At 41.6% G+C, this 20073-nt stretch overlaps 1 protein-coding gene across 1 annotated transcript; it reads right to left on the bottom strand.

Annotated features, from left to right (window-relative positions):
- Positions 1-3982: 3982 nt before the first annotated feature.
- On the bottom strand, positions 3983-18165 carry ARRDC4 (arrestin domain containing 4). Its single transcript, XM_044445042.1, has 7 exons — positions 17016-18165; positions 15065-15212; positions 10059-10161; positions 8853-9109; positions 8376-8538; positions 7770-7924; positions 3983-7661 (listed from the first exon to the last, which is right to left on the bottom strand). The coding sequence occupies exons 3-7, from the start codon at positions 10132-10134 to the stop codon at positions 7605-7607; spliced, it is 708 nt and encodes a 235-aa protein (XP_044300977.1). The 5' UTR covers positions 10135-10161; positions 15065-15212; positions 17016-18165; the 3' UTR covers positions 3983-7604.
- Positions 18166-20073: the final 1908 nt, after the last annotated feature.

Here is a 20073-nt window from a genome sequence, read left to right as displayed (position 1 = left end):
GCGCTATGGAAAGAAACTATGTCCATTTATTTTGTCTTCACAGAGCCAGCCAATACACGGGGCATTTGCGGTGACCCCCTGGCCGTGACTGTGTGGATCTGCTTTCACACAGTGTGAATAGGGCTAAGTGACTAAGTTTTTAGACTCTGACTAAAAACTGGCACACTGGATGCACATTATCTCCAGGCTTTGCTATAAAACAAATCCCCGGCTCCAGCCCTCTTTACTGGGCATCCACTCCTCCTTGCCTTGCTATCAACACCTCTGTTAAAAATAACCAGATGGCCAATTGCAAGCTCACTTTCTGTGGAGAGAGCCAGTTGGAAATTTTGCTGTTCATACAGTTATGCTTAATCAGCTCTGTTTTGCTCTATTTAATGGAAAGACTTACCTCTGTTTCAAGATGTTTGGCAGAAGCAACTTATGTTCATGGAAGATTCTTACTTTTTCTTCCATGATTTCTTTTTCCTATGAAGCAGCCTATGCCAAACATTGGACTGTAATGTTTTCATTTTGAAATCCTAGAATTAGCTGTTTGCAAGGAAATGGTTGTAGAAGGCATCTAGGATGTCTCAACTAATTGTCAAAATATCTGGGAAGAGCCAAGTATGAGATGGTTTGACTCCCTAAAGGAAGCCACAGCTCTGAGTTTACAAAAGCTGGGCAGGGCTGTGAGGGACTGGACATTTTGGAGGGTGCTGATTCAACAGGGTCCCCATAAGTTGAGGAAGTCTTTTTTTTTAAAGAAATTTTATTAAACTTTTAAACTAATACTAAAAACATCAATCATCACATACATTGGACTTACTGTTGAGGAAGTATGATGGCACAGAACAACATCTGGGAAGAGGATGTCTAAAACCAGCTCAAATAAAATATGGGAATACACCTAACTCCCAAGTGCTTTACTGAAAAAGTAGAATGATGCCCATAGTCTTATCTTAAAGAAACAATTCTGTTGCCTTACAAAATGATTACTTGCACTTTTAAACATTAGGGGTAGGGGAGAAATTTGAACAGTTTGCACTTTTATGTGAATGTACCTAACCTTGCACCTAGAGTGTTCCAGGTGGAAGAGGGGAACACTGGGAACATGGGGGGAACTCAAAATAACCCTGATTATCACCCTGTCCAGGGGGGAAAGTCCACACCCTGCTTTCATGAGCAAAGATTCCATAAGACTTTGCTATTGCTTGACAGCTTGCCTTTTGACAGCTGTCAAGAGTGCAGACTAAAAAAAAAACCTTGGCATATTAGTAGCCTCTCAGGTTCAATGCCCATGGTTGCTGCCTCCTACTGGAGATGTGTAGGCAAGGCTTCCCACTGCAGACCCCTCTGCACTTGTACAAGACTGAATAAAAATAAGCAAAAATAAGCAAATTACTTGCACTTAAAAGTGGGGGGGGGCAGTGAGTTCCTCCAATGTGCTGCTGGGGTACTTTGGAAGGGCTGTCACTGGCTGTCATCTCCAAGAGCACAAAAGCAATCTCTGGTGGAAATCTAAGGACTAAGTGACAGTGAGAGCCAAAGATATTGTGATCAGCATGGGGGGTGTCAAGCTAGGGGTGGTTGTAGCATTGTGTCACCTGGGCATTGGGTGAGGTGGTTGCAACAGGTGTTGGCCCATAAGAATCCAGCAGGTTTTTATGCTCTCGCTGAACAGCCTGCTTGCTGCTTTCATGTATCCACCACTCATCTGGCTCTGACAACACAGTATTCCGTCGTGAGTATAACAAGCCCTACAACAAGCCATGGGTTGGCAGGGTGGCTTGTTGCCCACAAACAACAAGGAAAACCTTCCAGGTTATCCATAATGGATTTCCCTATTGTGCAAACTTAGCCAATGTACTCAGTTCTTGAAACCTTATTTACAAAAATGGCCTATTTTGTTTATGGAAACAATGCATATTTTCAAGTGCAGAGGTGCAGCTTCCCCTCCAGTTCATTAGCCAATGTTTTTATTTTTCAAGTTTTATACTACAGGGCTCCCGGTGGCTAAACTTTTCCCAAGCCAGTCTTTGGTTTGCTGTGCTCCACACAGTTGCCTTCCATTCTTCTATGACATCGTCCTGGGACGACACAGTAATTAGCAGAGCTTTGCCAAATGTCCATGTTTTACATCATCACCCTTTGTTTCTCAAGAGGGAACCCAAGGCTCATTAAGTGTGCTTCAAAGCTCTCTTTGGTCACTTTGCAGGCCATGTTCAGAAAAACAGCCCCGAGCCAACAGAATAATGGAAACAATATTTCTTAATTACTCGCTTAAGCCATGCACCAAAGGTAGTGATGACCTCACTCTCTCAGCACTGTTTATGCTCAGTGGCAGAGGGCTTCCAGAATCTCAGCTGCGGTCTTTCCTGGAGATGCTACGGGCCTTCAGCAGGGGTGTTTTGTATGCAACAGCTGAGCTCTACCAATGAGCAAGGACCCTTGTCTTAAAAATGCTCATGCACAAGGCAACTGCAAAGCCCCCTGGCCCCTTTAACTGTGCAATGCATATGGTCGCTATCTAGAACTTCTAAGATATTTTTGGAATAAAAACACTTGGTTCATGAGTGGGCATTCCCACTGTGCCAGCGATTTCATGAACAGGTAAGACCCAGCTCCCCACAGCTACGGTGCTGGTGCCTAGATATTAAAGATGCCCTAACCTGGAAGGATCTAATGATGCAAGATAAATGCATTTTTAGGTAGATTTTTGTCTGTTTCCTTCCCCTCCCAATTGGAAAAAAAACACCTCTTTGCTGAAGCATTCTCCCTTTTTCCTACGTAACTTGGCACGGCCTCCAAAGTATTAGTTGGATCTACTGCTGCTGCTTTAAAAAAATGCTGAAAAAACCCCCAGGTTCCCCCCACCCCACCCCCCTCAACCCAAACACTGCCAGAGCAATGTCAGAAATGACAAGGCTTTGAAACAATGGCATGAGACTCAATTATGTGTCTTTTTTGTAGCCTGTAAGTTAAAGAAGTTATGGGAGCCAAGTATAGAGATGTTGTATTAGTAACAAAACGACAAGACAAAATGAAGACAAGATTTTAAGTGAAGAAATGGGCCATGTTTTGTGAGAAAGTGAGTCACTTCTTTTTAGTAATTTAATGCATTCTGGTTACTGTCCAAGTCCTCAAAATGCACACACCTTGGTGCAGTGCAGATTACGGGACACATTACTAGGGGAAGTCTCTGCCTAAATCGCTTTGAAACATATGGAGTTTAGTTTTTCTTGGTTTAATTTCTCTTCTGCTTGATGGATCTTGTATCTTGGGGGCAGTAGATTGTGCCCAGTTTTATTTACAACCCTATCCTGCATTATTATTTTTACTTATCTATTAGTATTCAGAGCAAATATTCCTGTTCTGTGATTGAGTTATGGGGGTAGCTATTATTTTATGAAATTCCTAATAATTTACAAACCATAAAACCTCTCAAAAACAATATACAAATATAAAAAAGCATGAAAAAAATCAAGCTTCTTGAACTTGTGACACCAAGAATCCAAGTGGGTTCCAGGTAAGCCTCTAGAGAAATTTCTACCAAGAACAAGATAACTTGTGGAACCTTAATGACTAACAAATGTATTATGTATTCGTGAAGAAAGGCCCACTTCATGATAGCCACTTAAGCTTGTAACAGAATTGTCAGCCTGTAATTTTGGTATCTCCTGCCTCACTGTTATCTCATGTTATTCTTTAGATCCATATCCTGAGGATTACACAGCACATACTTGACGCACAGTGCTCTCTGCTCCACAAAAGTTCATGCATAATACATTTATTAGTCTTCAGAGTGCCATAACCCTTTCTGGGGGGAGGGGTCAGCATTTCAAAGCTGCCACTTTTCCCAGTAATCACCTGTCACAGCTCAGTGGCAGAATTCAGAAAAGGGCCTCTGATCTCTATTCACGGCAGACTTTAAATGGTCCAAACTAGCTTAGAACTATCCCATGCTCTGACACACAAATTAAAAAAAACCAAGACAAGGAGATACTTTTATCTTTTTATTAAGAAACAAAACCCATAGGGTTCATTACACAGAAAATACAATCATTTCCCGGTATTTATTTTTGGCTTGTTTTTTAAAAACCCTTTTACAGTAGTTGAGAAAACACAAACCCCTGCATTATTGAATTCGTCATTGTGCAACTCAGATGGAGCAAATTCTGCCCTGACTCCTGGAGGGAAAGCTTTGCTTTCTCAGCTTTCAACTGGTCCCTTAGAAAGATGCTATATGCTTTCAAAGGGACCCTTTTCTGCAAACAATCTAAGGCCACAGTTTATTTGCAAGTAAACCAGTAAGTGATACCAAGATCAAAGACAAAACAGCAGCATCGTGATTCTTTGTGCTGCTGCTGCTTTTCTGTTGCAGGACCACAATTATACCAATGGCCAGGCTTTATTGGCATTACAGTCAGTCATTGGAAGCACCTAATAGTTACAATTTTAGTATTCTAAGACATGCATGCTATACAGCCATGTTATTGCTATTCAAGTAGTAAAAAGGAGCTAATAAGATTTTTTTTGTTCCCTTTGTATATATTATCAACCTGCACCATTTTTTTTTTAAAAGCAGGCATTCCATTTCTTTTAAGAAAGGCATTAGTATTACCAGTCTGGGTTGGGTTTTAAGACAAATGTCTTTCTCAAAAGGAGCTGCAATGTATGATTTTGGTTCAAGTAAGCAAATGGGCAACATGCCACTAGTTTAAGTGCACTTCCTTGTCCCACTTGTCCAAGCAGAGCAGTTGCGACATTTCCAGCCCGTCTCAACTGATACTTAAGAAGTGCATCAGTTCACCACATTCTGTCACTGCAACGTGCCCAAGAAACAACACCCAGATAGAAGCATGAGTGACATTTCTGGGACCACCGGGCTGTGGCACAGGGTTAAGCGCTCTTAAACGTACTCTTTTTACATCCTCCCATGATAGCAACTGTTTGTGCCCAGGAGGGGAGAATGCTGGAGACACGGTCTGGTTCAGGGGGTGCTGCTGAGCAGGCATGCCTGGGAAGACACTGCACTCCCCCCACCCCACCACAAATAAAAAGAGAGTCTGTGCTCCTGCTAATCAATCACGGAGATGGATGCTTTGCTAGTAACTATTTTTTAAATTTCAATCTGCCCAACAGATGAAGCTCTCTGGACAGTTCAAATATCAAATAAGACCATATCAGATAAAATGGAAGGAGTTGCATTACAGACTCTCACAAAAGTCAGTTTCTGCTGTCCCTTTACAAAAAGAAGGCACCAATCTGTGACTGAGGGCAGGTGTGGAAGAAAAATATGGCTCAGACCAGCTGCTCTCTTTGAATGCTGTGCCTGGGCACTTTGCTTTTCACAGCAAGTAATCTGACTACTGCACTATGGCATTACTGCTTTACTCAGGGCCCTCCCTCCTTCCTGCTTGTCAAATTTCACCCTGGCTGATGCAGTAACAGACAGCAGATATTATGCACGTTAGGAAAAAGCAGTGCCACTTAAGATTTTGGCTGCAATCCTGCCCAGAATTTGCATGAGAATTTCACAGCTTATTAATGGCTGACGGAAGCTCCATGAGCAATGAAACTTCTCCCTAACTCACAATAACGGCAGAGATCAACTTGCTCCTCTGAACATAGGGTTTTACTACACAGGGAGTCCTTTCTGTTCCTCCTTCCCATCCCTACAAATGATGATCCCTGATCAGCCTCTGTAAGAATGAATTCCATGGCCTCTGAACACTGCACAGCATCAGATGATGCACTACTGTGCCTTGCTTTGCCACCCACCCCATTACATGCCAGAACTCTTCACAAGCAGAACTACTTGCTCACTAGGAAACAGAATGGCCCCAATCCTATAAACATGCCAAGGATTAAGCCCTCTCTCTGCTTCTGAGGAAGGCAGAGGGGCAAATAAGGGTCCCTTTTACACATCAGATTTTAGTATCTACTTTAGAACATTGACTTTTAGTTGGCTATTCTTTTACAGTAAATCAAATGACACCTTTCGGACAGATTCAAAGTGGTCGTTGATTATAAGAGGCAGCCCTTTTAATTTCTTTTGCATTATTTTTAATGCAAGTACTTAAAACTACAAGAGGCAGGAGCCATCCTAGGGAGTCATTCCTCTTTCTTTAAGCCGCAAAATGATGTTATTTGTTATCTATCTTGTGCCAGGTACATGCATGGCATCTTACTGTATACAAAGGGTCAGGTACCTGCCTGGAGAGCTTATATAACAGGGAAATGGGAGGTGGAGGTAGGACAAGTGGGGTAGGGAGAGTATAGGTATGTACAGAGCTTCCTATCACCTATGAAGCAGCCCTAGCACAAGATATTACTCTTAGCAACAAAAGTCACATTCTAAATGACCTGAGAAATAAGTCAAATTATATTGCACCATGATAAAACTCAGCTCAACTAAACAAAAGATGGCAAAGGACAATGCCCCTGCAAATGAACCCTATTGTTGTACATAAGCACAGTATTTTAAGAGGCTTTCATTTTGGTGTTACAGAGCATTGACCTGTCAAATTATGATTTTGCAAGAAAATCCATCCTCCCCACCACAACTCTTCATAGACAAAATATACCCTTTTGGACCTATTGACAATTCTTCCCATTTGTCTTTTATTAATTACGAGAAATTAAACTTTATGCAGAATTACTTTTGGGTCTCAGTCCCATATCCAACGGAGGTAGGCCTTTTATTTTTGTTTTAAAAGAGGATCTTAAATATAAAAAATCCCTTGCTACTGATGAGGGTCACTTTCTTTCATCATTCCTACTGAATGAAAAAGCATCCCGTCTATAGTCAATCCAGTTCTCTAGCAGCAGCGATACAGAATGATGAAATTAAGGGCTGGGTGTGTATTTGGCTACTTTGGCACTTTGCCAGATCACGTCCCATTACTAAAGATGCCAAAAAACACAAGCTTGCAGTGTTGTGGAAAAGCTAATCTACTTCCCTTTTTCAAATTAAAAACTGAACAGGAACCCAGTGTGCAGAGAAGCTATAAAATTCCAGCTTTAGCACTAAAATAAATTTTTTACCATACAGACTGACAAAAAAACAGTATTTACAGTATCTTTAACATCCCTCAAAATCAGTATGAATTTTAGTACCACCTTTTTATTGCTATCAGATGGGTGGTTTAAAAATGCTGAATTGATCCAGGACATTCTCGTCTGGGTGCAGAACTTGCCAAACTGAAGCCGTGGAAACCAAATGGAGTGCCTTTTGGTCACAGAAATCCAATTGTCTTATCACCTCAGTGCAGCCATGCCCACTTGCTTCTTCAGCTCGGCTTAAGTACTGTTTGCACCGATTTCTAAGTCTTCTTTCTTTTCAGATAAGTTCCATTTGCCCCATGGGAGAGGTCTTTGATCTGGTAATATGACTTCATGCCTTCTTCTATGGCAACTACTTCAACAAGGCATCCTTGCATCTCTTCCTTCTCCACAAAGGGGCACAAGCTACTCTGAGGAAAAACTTCAGTTGTCTCGATACATGCCTGTTTCAACGTAGATGTCCAGTGGTGTTCAGAAGTTTTATTAGAAGCAGAGGCTGTAGTAACCAAAATCAGTACGATCCATCTGACCAAGGTGCAACTTTTAAAAAATCATAATTAAGCAATGATTGACACTGGTTGATTGTCTTCCACCTCAGAAGGATGTGGGTCAATCTGCAGAGAAAAGAAATACACTTACTGCTCAGGAGTCTGAAGCTAATGTGGAACTTGGGTAGAGTTAAGAGTTGCTCTCATAATATGCAGTTGAACAACTTAATTTACCTCTGAATAGAGAGGAGGGGGCTGAAACCGGAACTCCTGTATGTAAGCAAACATAGGACAACAGAGCTGCTCTTCACAGTCAATGCGATGTGGAAAAACAGTAACATGCCTTGAGAACTCTTCCTCTGACACCACATCAGCATAATTGGGAGGTGCTAAGAAAGGAAAACACACATTAACTAAGTCAGTTCAGCAACTACTTCATTAGCTCTCTGCTGCACATGAATCTGTGCCTAAGCTGTTACGACAACTGAATGGTCAGTAGAGTTTAAATCATGCACTACCTAAGAAGCACTTAAATCTTATGAACTGAAACAACAAAAAGACAGAGTATAGCTTTCATTACAGTAATTTACTTGGGACACATTAGAAGGACCCCATGATTTATAAATTTAACTTGTATTTCATCCTTCCCCAAATAAATTCAACATAGCATTTTTTTCTCATAATCACCCTACAAGATAGATCCGGGTACTTAAGGTCATGGATGAGTGGGAATTTTAGCTTGGTTCTCCCCAAGTCAACATTCCACTAGCTATATTTGCTCATGTTACTCCAAGTACACCAGGTAAAACCATCACCTCAAAGCAAAATCCCAGTCTGTACCTTCTGGATGTTCTGGCATTGTCAGTGCCAGCCAGCTCATATCCATACCAAGCTGGCTGGCAAGACTGGAGTTCCTGCTGGAAAATGCCGTACATGGAATTGTGCCAATCACCAGGGGCAGTTCAAGCATTAACTTTTTAGCACCAGGAATATGAATGTATACCTGTGACAAGAAATATGAAATTTCACAGTAACTGCAGGGGGGAACCAGACCTAGTTGACAGAAGCTTCATTCTTATCAAGCAACAAGGTCCAAAATTTCCCGTCAGCCATTTTGGGTAAAGCATACAAGTTTGCCACAATTAAGCAATACCATGAAGGTTCCATGAACAGCCCATGGGCCTCTATTAATTTACCAGCATCACTAAATGGACAGAGCAACACAAGCTGTTCTCCACAGTCAGTGTTTTCAGAACTCTTCCTCAGATACAACATATAATTTTCTTTAAAAAGTTAAACATGAAAAGCTATACTCACAGCTAAGGAATATTCAACTCTGATAATACAGCAGTCAAGGATCGAAGGAGACACTGGTGGAATTTTCAAAGTTTTCCCATTCCAGGTATCTGTGCTCCCAGAAGCCACATGATTTCCCCTCACGTTGGCAACCATCTGGCGAAAAGATTTTGTTTTTCCACTAGCCAGGTAAGTCTGTGTTTGAAAAATGGCAGCTTTTGGAACAATTAAACGAGAGGAACAGTTCTCAATTTCTGCATAGATTGGTATAGCTTCACCTAAAACAAAGACAAAACAATCCAGAAAGTAAATCAGCTGATCATTATGTGGTTCTTAAGTGTTAAAGAGCTTCATGTAGCAAGTGCGGAAAAACTTTCCTTTTTCTGCTGGCAATCTTTCATGCCACTCCCTTATGGGATAGCCTAAATATTTGTTCTTAAGCAAAACATACTTTGTACACAGGCAATGCATGTGCTGAAAAGGGCTCGGGTGGGAATGTGGATGGTTAGGGTTTGTAATAGTTTTTTTCCCCTGGCCAAACGGGTTTTGAGTACATCCAAAGTTTATTACTGCAATGGGCACCATGAAAACTTTTAAAATTTGTATACAAATATACTATGACAATTACAGAAAATTTATTTATGTGCCAAGAAAGCTCCCTCTAACCAGGTGTTCTCATTCCTCTGAAAGCTAACACATTTTAAAGGCAAGCATTGTTTAACAGAGTAGACCTCCAATGTATACAATTTTTAATCTCACATATATAAGCTTGCTTTTACTTAGCTTTTCACTTAATTTTTTCTCTTTATGCCACAAAATCTTGAGCATTTTAAACAGGATATTGCATGGGTGGAAAATGATGCTATCAGTGAAACACAGAATCCTAGCACTGATACACAGACAGAGTACTTCAAGGAGAGAATTAGAAATGACAGGGGAGGTTTTCTTGTTCGCTTATTCTGCCCTGAAAGTGCCCTCATTCTAGGCCATTCAAGCAATTTCGCCCACAGCAAGTTCTAAAAATGGAAGGAGTACAACAGCTCCACATGAAGCAGAGAGGAAATCTAGAAAAGACTGGCCATGTCCCTCCCCCTTGCTAATCCTTCTCCACACACCCTTCACTTCTGCATCTCCATTATTTTGGAAAGAGAAGTCTGAGGCCATGCATTTGCCAACTGAATGTCTAGCTCTGCTCTGAATATAATAAACGGAAGAATTCACACTTGCCATTACAATAGCCTTTCCTCTCAATTTTGGCACTCAGAGAAACTGGGCCAGAAGTGAAAAACCAGCAACCAACCATCTTCTCCTGGCTTTGCCTCACAGGGCTCTGAAAAAATAAGAAGAAAAATCAATAAAAACAATATGGAGCTTTGAAATTTCTCAGTAGCAACATTTCATCTGTGGCAGATGCACCTGTGTGCAGCAGCCAGAATGGCACACAAGGAGCATCCAGAACAAGGCGATGGAGGCGAAGCGGGTACATCTGCTCGCGTGGTGCACCCAATCCCATTCTAACAGGCAATTGCGCTAAACAAGGCATGGGTCTCATGCAGCTCCAAGCTGACCAGTTCCTCCGAAGGAAACCCATCCCCTGCCCATTTTTATTCCACAGGATAGCTCTGTAGGGCAGCATATTTACTTGTCCAGCAACTGCAGCAGGCTCATTGCTCTCTGCTGCCATGACTAGAGATCCCAAGTTAGCAGTTTGAAACCACTATCCAGATGTTCATTTCAATTACTATTCAATTATTAGTCAAATGATGTTATTGGTCACATGTGTAAAGTGAGTTGTGTCAACTACCACTGTGCAAACTACTGCCATATGACTCTAGTTTTTATAGCTGATCCTGGATATTTTCCAGAGAGGCACAACCAGAGATTAACTCACTGGGACTATGTACATTCAGGACATCTTCACTTAGCAGGCAGAAGCATGAAGTAACAGCAGTAGATGACCAAAAACCATCCCCCTTCCATTTTCTATATGGGAAAGGATAGATTGTGCTAACACTCAACATCCTATTATATTAACGAAGCACGAATCTTTCAATTGACTCAAAGCACAAGCCTCCAAAAAACAAGAACTATTCTGGTTTACACCATGTTATTAAATGCCACCTTATGGTACAGTGCAAAATTTGAGGGTATTGTTGCTCACATTCCTAAATGGCTTAGGACCTGGATATCTGAAGGAACGTCACCTTTCCTCTGTGCCTGCTTGCCTGCCCCTTAAGATCTGGTGTGGAGGTCCTTCTCCGGGAGCCCTCCTTGAAGATTAGGAGGGTGGCTACCTGGAGAGGGGCCTTCCTGGCAATGGTGGCCCAGTTATGGAATGTGCTGCCCAGAGAAGTGCATCTGGCACCGACTCTGTACTCTTTTCAGTGCCAGGTTTCATGTGGGTTTTATTTTATTGGATGCTGTGCTTCATTGTATTCTGTTTTTATTGTAGACCATTCTGAGACTGTAGTTGTCAGTATATAAAACTTTAAATAAATAAATTCCTATAAACACTCAACAGGAACAGTAGTTGGTGACCTAGTTCAGGCAGGATCACAACCAACCCCTGCTTATTTTAGGTGGGTTGCTGTGTCAGGCAAACAGGGGCAGCTCTACCAGTTGTGGCTTATTGCTCACAGGCTATTTTGGGGCCGTTTTCACCCATGCTGCGTCATTGTGGGTGTGCCCCAATATCCAGCTGCATGGGGAGAGCACCAAAATCTGCTGCCACTCCTTGGCAAGCAGCTGCCAGGTGGGTGCCGCTGACAAGAGCATTACAAGTGTCCAAATGGCATTTGGGAACTGCTGTCAGAAGCAAGTACTTTTGCTCCAGAAGCCTTCGGCCTTGTTTTGAAAAGCACTCTGGTGTTCGCATTCCTTGTTCTGTCAATCATGACCCACTAAATTAAGAATCAGTAGCTTCTCTGCATGGGCTATGGTCTGTTTTTGGAACAGTTAGTTATCTCTTTATATTCATCTTTTCCGTATCCCAAGGTCAATCACAGATAAAGATGGGCAGTGAATTTTAATTAGCTGTAGACATTCACTGCCACAGTCGCAGCTCCCTCAGCAGACAATAGATTGAACACTGCTTTGTATTAAGTTTTGATGGCAATGCAGGCCTAGTTATGATTACACAGTGGCTAAGTCACTTTATTCATAGAATCCTAGAATAGTAGAGTTGGAAGGGGCCATGAAAGCCATCGAGTCCAACGCCCTGCTGTTGCAGACACCACTTTACACAACCCCACTCAGATGGCTGGCCAGCTTCCTCTTGAATGTCTCCAGTGTGGAAGAGCCCACCACCTCTCCAAGCAGCTGGTTCCACTGTTGTATTGCTCTGACAGGGAGGAAACTTTTCCTGATGTCCAGCCTGAATCTGGGTTGTTGCAACTTGAATTGATTATTCTGTGTCCTACACTATGGCATTAGCAAAAAGAGATCTTGACCTTCCTCTTTGTGACAGCCTTCGAGGTACTTCTAGAGGGTTATCATGTCCGCCCTCAGTCTTCTCTTCTCAAGGCTGAACATGCCTAGTTCTCTCAGCCTCTCCTCATAGGGTGGTGTTTCCAAACCCTGGATCATTTTTGTTGCCCTCCTCTGCACCCTAATTTACCTGCATCTTTCTTAAAACTTGGTGCCCAGAACTGGACACAGTATTCCAGGTGAGGTCTGACTTGTGAGGAGTATAGAGGAACTACTGTGTCTTGTGATTTGGAAGGAATACTTCTGTTAATGCATCCCAAAATAGCATTTGCCCTTTTGGCAGTGCATCACATTGCTGGGTCATATGTAGCCCACTGTCCGCAATTACTCCGAGATCCTTTTCTTTTTCAGTTCTGTTGAGCCACATATTCCTCATCTTATATTGATGCATTTGGTTTCTTTTTTCTAGGTGGAGAACTTGATACTTGCACTTGTTGAATCTCATTCTGTTGCTTTGAGCCCAGTGTTCCAAGTTTATTAATATCACCCTGAATCTTCATTCTGTCTTCTAGGGTGTCTGTTATTCCACCATTTTGTATCTTCTGCAAATCTGATCATTTTTCCTTGTACTTCTTCATCTAAATCATTAATGATGTGGAAGAGCGCTGGGGCCAGGACTGAATCCTGTGGCACCCCACTAGTTACCCCAGCATGCTTCAAGGCTATTTCTTCAGATGTTCTTTAGGTAAGCAAAAACAGAGAAAGGCAAGTGCCGATGCCCATTCTGGCCAGCCCTAGCTCAATTAATAATGTGATGGGGGAGAAAACAGGTAGGTGCACTGCAACTCTGCCACAAGTGGACCATCCTGTACTACATACTAGCCTCAGTATAAATTCAAGGATGAGGAAAGGAGATGAAGGCAGCAATTTGTCTTGCGTCATCTACAATCTGCAAAGGGTGGCTGTGAAAGGCTCCTAATGTGACGGTAGTGATGATTTTTCTGTGTGCTCTTTTGTCTTCCACTGAGATAAGAAAGTTAATATTCAATATTCACTTCTCTCTTGGGGCATTTCATTTTTCTCAAATTTTGTAAGCCAGGAACAGTTGTGTTTTTACAGCTTGCTTTCTAGGGTGCAAGACCACCTATTCCCATGTTAGTTTGAAAAAAACCACCTCACATACTATTTTTAAATTCCCAGGCAACTTTTTAGGGGGGTAGGCTAGTAATTTTTATGCATTTTATTTATTAAATACTTCATAACATAAATTTGTCTAGGTATTTTACATTTAAAAAAACTACAATACAATTAAATCCCAATAAAATATCAATCATATACATTAACAAGCATGGCAACAGAGCATAACATTTAATGTAGGGAATAAGTAAAACTGCACTGCAAGGAATAAATGATAAAATAACACAGTATCTAAAAGAATTCAAAAGCCTGGGAGAACAGGAAGGTATCAACATAGCACCAAAAAGAAAACAGTGTGGGGGCCAGGCAAGCTTCCCTTGGGAAAGCATTCCAGAACCACCAAAAAAGCACCCTCTAGCTGCTACCCTCCAAGTCTCAGAAAGGTGGTGTTTAAAGAAGGGCTTCTGTGCATAACCTTAAGGTAGATATATATGAGAGGGGGCACTGCTTTAGGTATCAAAGTCTCAAGCCATTCAGAGCTCTGCAGGCTAAAACCAGCCTTTCGATTTGGGCCTGGAAATGACTTGGGTCCAGTTAACATAGTTGAATTCTGCAGTAAAAATTAAATCCTACCCATGATCTGAGAAAAGTATACACGTATTTTGTTCATTTAACCTGCTTTGTTATACTGCTGCATATTTCAGTGTAATACTGAATACACTGAAATACACACTCAGTCCTAATGTCTCATATTTTATTTAGAAGGAACAGTGACAAAAACCTTCTGAGAAAGCAGAACTGGTGAAGAAGAATCTAGTCATGCTGCCTCAGCATTATGATGAAAAGTTAAAACGATTCCAGCATTTCCCAAGCAGTAGAAATCATACAATCAAATTTAAACATACTGCAAATTCTAATTTTATGTTTTTCAGCAGGAATCAAACTAATTCATTTTCATTGTCTATGCTATTACCCTAACCTGCTTTTATTACTACATTCCCACTGGTCATTAGAAATTGAATGCCTTAATGTAACCAAATCCATCATAAGAAAATAATAACTGAAAAGGTGGAAGCAGCTGCATCTGCACACTTAATACTGGAAAACAACATTCACAATGCTAGGATACACAGCACAGGGATCAGAGCTTCAATCAGCTTGGAATGGTAAACAGTTCACTTTAATTACTGTCCCATAATCTACAATTTATTTGTTTATTTATAAAAGCTTTTATATACCATTTGCTTAGCCAGAGGCTTTCTGAATGCTTTGCAACAAGAATAAAAGAAAACCAATACTATAATAACAGTAACAATAACAACAATGAGGAGGAGGTGGTTTAGGGCTCATAAATGTAGCTATACTCTGATAAAAGTAAGTACTTTTCAGCTTCTGCGTTACTGTTAGTAAGCCTTATTAATGCATGTCAATCCAGGCCCAAATTTTGGCAGAACAACTGTGCCAGCAGGAACCTCTCCCCCACCCCAACGGTGCTTGCAATTCATGCAACCTACAGCTATCTATTTATAGAGAAAGCTTAGAAAAGAGCTTACATGCACTGAAAGGTCAGCAAAGTAAAAACAAAACAAAACCCGAAATATCACAGTCTGTCAGACTATGGCTGAGTGGAGGACTGAGCCCATGCACAGCCCGGCTAGATCTGTTCTTACCAGAAGAACTGGGGAATTGACATCAATGTGGCTGATAACCTGGAATTCCCTCTTCACAGCTTGGCTGGGGGTCACCGGGCTTTCCAGAGTTGCTTTCACATAGTACTGAATGTTGCCATACTTTCCTGTGAAAGATGTTGGCAAGGATCTGAACACAAGACAAGAAATTCCCATTTACAAGTTTACCATGTTTCTCAGATGTAGACTCACAGCTGTGAGACTCACAGCAAACACAAGCAGCTGTTTACAATGTTCTCGCTGGAATGCCAAAAGCCTGAGGGGCATTATAACTAACCAGGCACGTGCGAGATTCTGACGGGGAATCTCATCACAGGTTGAGTTCAGTCCACGTGACTGGAAGTGAACAGAATTATGCTCTGCAGTATGATGCTTCCTGCACATCGTAAGTACCATTAAGCCTGTTTGTAGTTGGGCTGGCATGCCAGGCAATTAACTGCCTATTTGACTGTAGTTAAATATTCCATGAAGCCAGTAATGCTATTGTTTAGCTGGTGGTTTACCTCTGTTTGTTTGTTATATTTGTACACTGAGCAACCTGAGGTTTTAACGGTTTAAATTTAGCCAAGTAAAATTAACCAAATAACATCTAATGCAAATATTTAAAATACGGTAATGTATCTGAAACAACAAAACTGAAAGACTAAAATGCTTGAGAAAATAAGATGATCTTCACCTAATGCTAAAAGCAGCGCAATGGATGAACCAGGCAAGCTTCCCTGGGAAACGCATTCCTCGGCCAGGTTACCACACACAAAAATGGTCATCTTCTTAGTAGCTACCCACCTCACTTCATCTGGCAAAGGTTCTTGGAAAAATCCACTTAAAATCCTTCTAAGGCCATGTAGGCACATATGAGCAGAGACAAGCCATTTAAGGCTCTGAATGTTAATATGAGCACTTTGAATTGAGCTCCCAAAAGGACTTTCTCCATTGGCTAGCAAGAAGTTTGTTTGCCCTCTAGCCATACAGTACTTAGGGGGCAAATGTATCAGCACAACAAAAACTACAGATATATCCATACAGATGTAGGAACCTAATTAGTCATCAGCAACAGAGGCTGCTGTTTCAGTTTCATTTTGCATGTGCGAGGTTGCGCACACACAGGGTGGTAATTTTGTAGGCCAACTCTGGTGTTCAGGATAAAAACCAATGAGAAGAATTCTTTAAGTGAATCATTCAGCTATTCTTCTTTTCTTTTTAGTTCCATGATCTGCCTGGTCAACGGCCTAACCTAAATTTGTAGCTTTCATGGTGGTGAAGAAATGCAACAGCACTGTCTGCTGTTAAATGGTCTGGAGCCCCCTTCCTTGGACCACCTGACCCCTGTCCTGGCACATTCCTCTTCTGTCCAGCCCTCATTCGGCGTGGTCCATGCAAACAGTGCAGAGCTTTATGAGAGGGTGCAGCCATGCAGTTTCAATAAGATGGAAGTCTCTGAACCTTATCTTAATGCTATTTGCAACTAAAAACTAAGTTGCCCACACAGGCCATCTTGTACAACCCTCTCCACAACTGAGTTGTTTGAGATCACAGCTGCTCGGAAGAGAATACAGTAATGAAGAGTGTGCACTGGCCGAGACCCTCCCACAACAGCTTTCTTGAGCTGTGTTTTGCCTCTCCGCTGCTGACTGCTGGAATCAGTCCTTGCTTGGCAAAGGTACTGGGGATAAAGCTGGAAGACTTGTAAAACTCTGTAATTTTCATTCCTCGGGATTGAATAGATCCCACTACCTGTGAATAAATTGCTTTCTTCAAACTCTTGAAACAAGGCAAGTAAAACAAAATCAAGATCAGGGCAGAATTTGAATTTGGGGGCAAAAAAAAAAAATCTGTTCCATTCACAATGGTCTGCTATTTTGAAAGTCTCTCTAGATATTCTTCAAGAATATTACAGCACAAGTATATCAAGCTATGTTACTGCTGCACTTACTGCTGGGGGAGTTGAAAGCTGAAGGGGAATTCATGTTTTCCAGCTTCTAATAGGATTAAGTCCTCATCACCTAAAGCAGAAAGAAAATGTGATCATTTTTAATTGAACTCACAACTGCAGTGATTATAAAAACAAACTGTGAAAAACAAACTGTGGAATCAGTGGCATCTATTGACTACGTGCCATGTTGAAGAGGGCAATTACTTCTTTTCATATATGACCAAGAACGACCTCAAACTAAGAATAGTTAAACTTGGATACAGAATACAGATTCAAAGAGTGCTTACGAAGCCAAGCGTGTGAAGCAAAGACAACGCAGCAAAACCACGTGTAGCAAAACCATGCTGGCCAAGTCCTCTTCACTCCTCTACAGGAGCGGGTGGAACCAGGCTGGTTTTGCTTTGCTGAGCACAAGTTTCCCTAACGGCAAAAGTAGCTGGTCCAGATGCCAGATGCAAAATGTAAGATGTGTCCAGTGGGTCTGACTATGTTGACATTGTATATCCCATTGAGGGCTGGGCACAGGTAATGAGGCTTCCCCACTAAGCATGGTTCTGCATTTCTAGTTGGAACAAAACCCAGTTAGCTATGCACAAGCAAAACATGTGGTTCCTGCCCACTCCAACCAAGCATGTTCTTTAGATAAAAATCTAGATCATTTTTCCCTCAGAACCCAAGAATTCCTGGTTCATACATTACAAAGAATCCCCCAGGAGGGAGCATCTGTGGGTTGTTGAGCTTGGTGGGACCAGGAGGGCTGCTGGCATGCTCACTCCTTCTCATTCAGGACCACCCATGTTTTCTTTAATGCCTCGGTAGCAACAACAGCAAGATGTGGGTCATACAGTCCTATATTCAAAATATTTACCAAGTATATAAATGAGAACTGGTATGATGGAACATCCAAGTCCTCCCTATTGAGCTGGACAGTGTAACGTTGAATGCTGCCACATCCAGCCTTAACCCATTTCTAGCTTGCAAGAAATCTTGAGCAGCAGGAGTACATTTGTACCACACTATTATATTGCACTAATACAACATCATGGCTTGTAACACTGCATTGGTCTCATATTTGACATTAGGCGACCAGAGGGCCAGGCAGAATTCACATGCACGTTTATAATTAATCACTGCAGAAAGTGTTTCTTGGAAAAGTCCTCCCCATTAAAAAAAAAAAAAAAAAAAAGCACACAGACAATAAAGACCTATTCTTACTTCTATTTTTTCCGAGAGAATGCTTCTTCTGAAATGTGACCTAATTTACTTCCTTGTACTAGCAAAGCTCAGGTCTTATCACTTAATAAAAATACAGTTCTTTAAACACATTTATACTTATAAAATATGAACACAGGTTAGGTTCTGGATTCTTTTGTGTTGAAAAGGAAAACTGGGTAGCCAGTCATTAGATCTCTGGAAAAGAGGGGTTTAAGAAGTTGAGCTTTGCTTATAAGTTTGTTTGAGCTATGATAGAGAAAAGCCACTGTGCTACAGTGGTTAAAAGTGTTGGACTGGGACTCAGGAAATCTAGGATCTAGTCCCCACTTGGCCAGGAAACTCCCTGGGTGACAGTGGGCCAGGCATGGTCTCTCAGACTAGCCTACCTCACAGGGTTCTTGTCCTGAGGATAAAATGGAGAGAAAAACCTTGTAAGCTGCCTTGGACTCCTGGCAAGAGGAAGAAAGCAGGGATATCAATGCAATGTAGTGAAAGTAATCACACAGCAGGAAACACTGGTTGAGACATAATATGAGAGAATCCAGCCATGATTTAATTAAGCAGAAAATGAGCATTAGGCCCACAGATTAACCCCCTCCTGTACACCAGTTCAATACTGGCTTAATAGCTAGGACCCACTGTTACGTTTGGTGCCACAGCCTTGACAAAAGAAATTTTGTGTTTTAAAAGTCAGATTTTTAAAACTGGTTTTGAAAAAGTCCAGCCTTCCTTCACAGAAACATTTTTGCATGGTGCACTTCTTCAGGTGCTTCCAAACTGCAGTTTTTTGGCCACTGTAGCAGTTGCACCATATAAGCCCCTCAAAAGGGATCACCTGGAGCAAAATGCATTCAGCACGGCCTATGTGCAATACTGCTGCACACTGGTCTGTCTTGAAATACCTCAATTACACCACGATTTAGAGTGCATTCCTATGCATGTGTAGCTTAAAAAAGAGCCCTACAATTTCCAGCATGGCCCAGGCAGCCATGCTGGTAAGTGCAAACCCTTTTTTTTAGGGAACCATGAATGGACTTGTGCCTTCAATGTCTTATCCAGAATTTGCAAACATTAGAAGTTGCTTCTGTTGCTTCAAGAAGCAATCCAAAAATGTTGGCAGCCTCTGAATCAAAGGTTCATGATGGAATCACAGGATCGGCCATGTGTGGAGAATCAGGCAATTCATCCTGCCACATACCTTAGAAAAGTATCCTCTGGGCAACACCCTGTCATACCAGTCTGAGCAAGCCCATCAGCTCTTGTGATCTCATCCGGGAAAGCAGGCACAACTATTCTGTCTTCCCGTTGCAGCTTTTAGGAGCAGGTGCATGTTCACTTAAATGGCAGAGAACAAAGGTGGACTTGCTTTAGAGCCACAAAAATGCAGGGGGGGGGGTTGTACTTCCCTATATTCATTTGCCTCAAGGTGTGGCATGGAGAGGTAGACAGAGAAATAAATTTGCAAAAACATGGTCCATCTTCCACTCCTGCCATGAACTCACTGTGAAATCTTAATCAAGCCATGCTCTATCATTCTTATATCATTAGAGTAGCAAATATTTCAGTTAACACATGTTCCTTAAGCTCCAGATATCCTTTACTTCTTATGTTGTTTGCACCAAGTGAAGCGTTATATAAAGAAGTTTTTTAAAAGCATGGTCTCCTTCTAAAATTGAGTAATATGGAAATGCTGCAATATTCCTGCATGAGAATATTAAAGGAGTAGGGCTGCTCTTGCCAATTTAAGGAGCTGTGAAGGAAATTTGAGCTGTATAAGGCAAAGTAAAGACTACAGTAGGAAACCCTGAATCATGTCATTTGAAATGATGCTCAGAATGGAGAG

This window comes from Varanus komodoensis, unplaced genomic scaffold, assembly GCF_004798865.1.
Source record: "Varanus komodoensis strain SLA01 unplaced genomic scaffold, ASM479886v1 scaffold46_3, whole genome shotgun sequence".
Lineage (NCBI taxonomy): Eukaryota > Metazoa > Chordata > Lepidosauria > Squamata > Varanidae > Varanus > Varanus komodoensis.
This window is presented reverse-complemented; position numbering and strand designations above follow the sequence as displayed.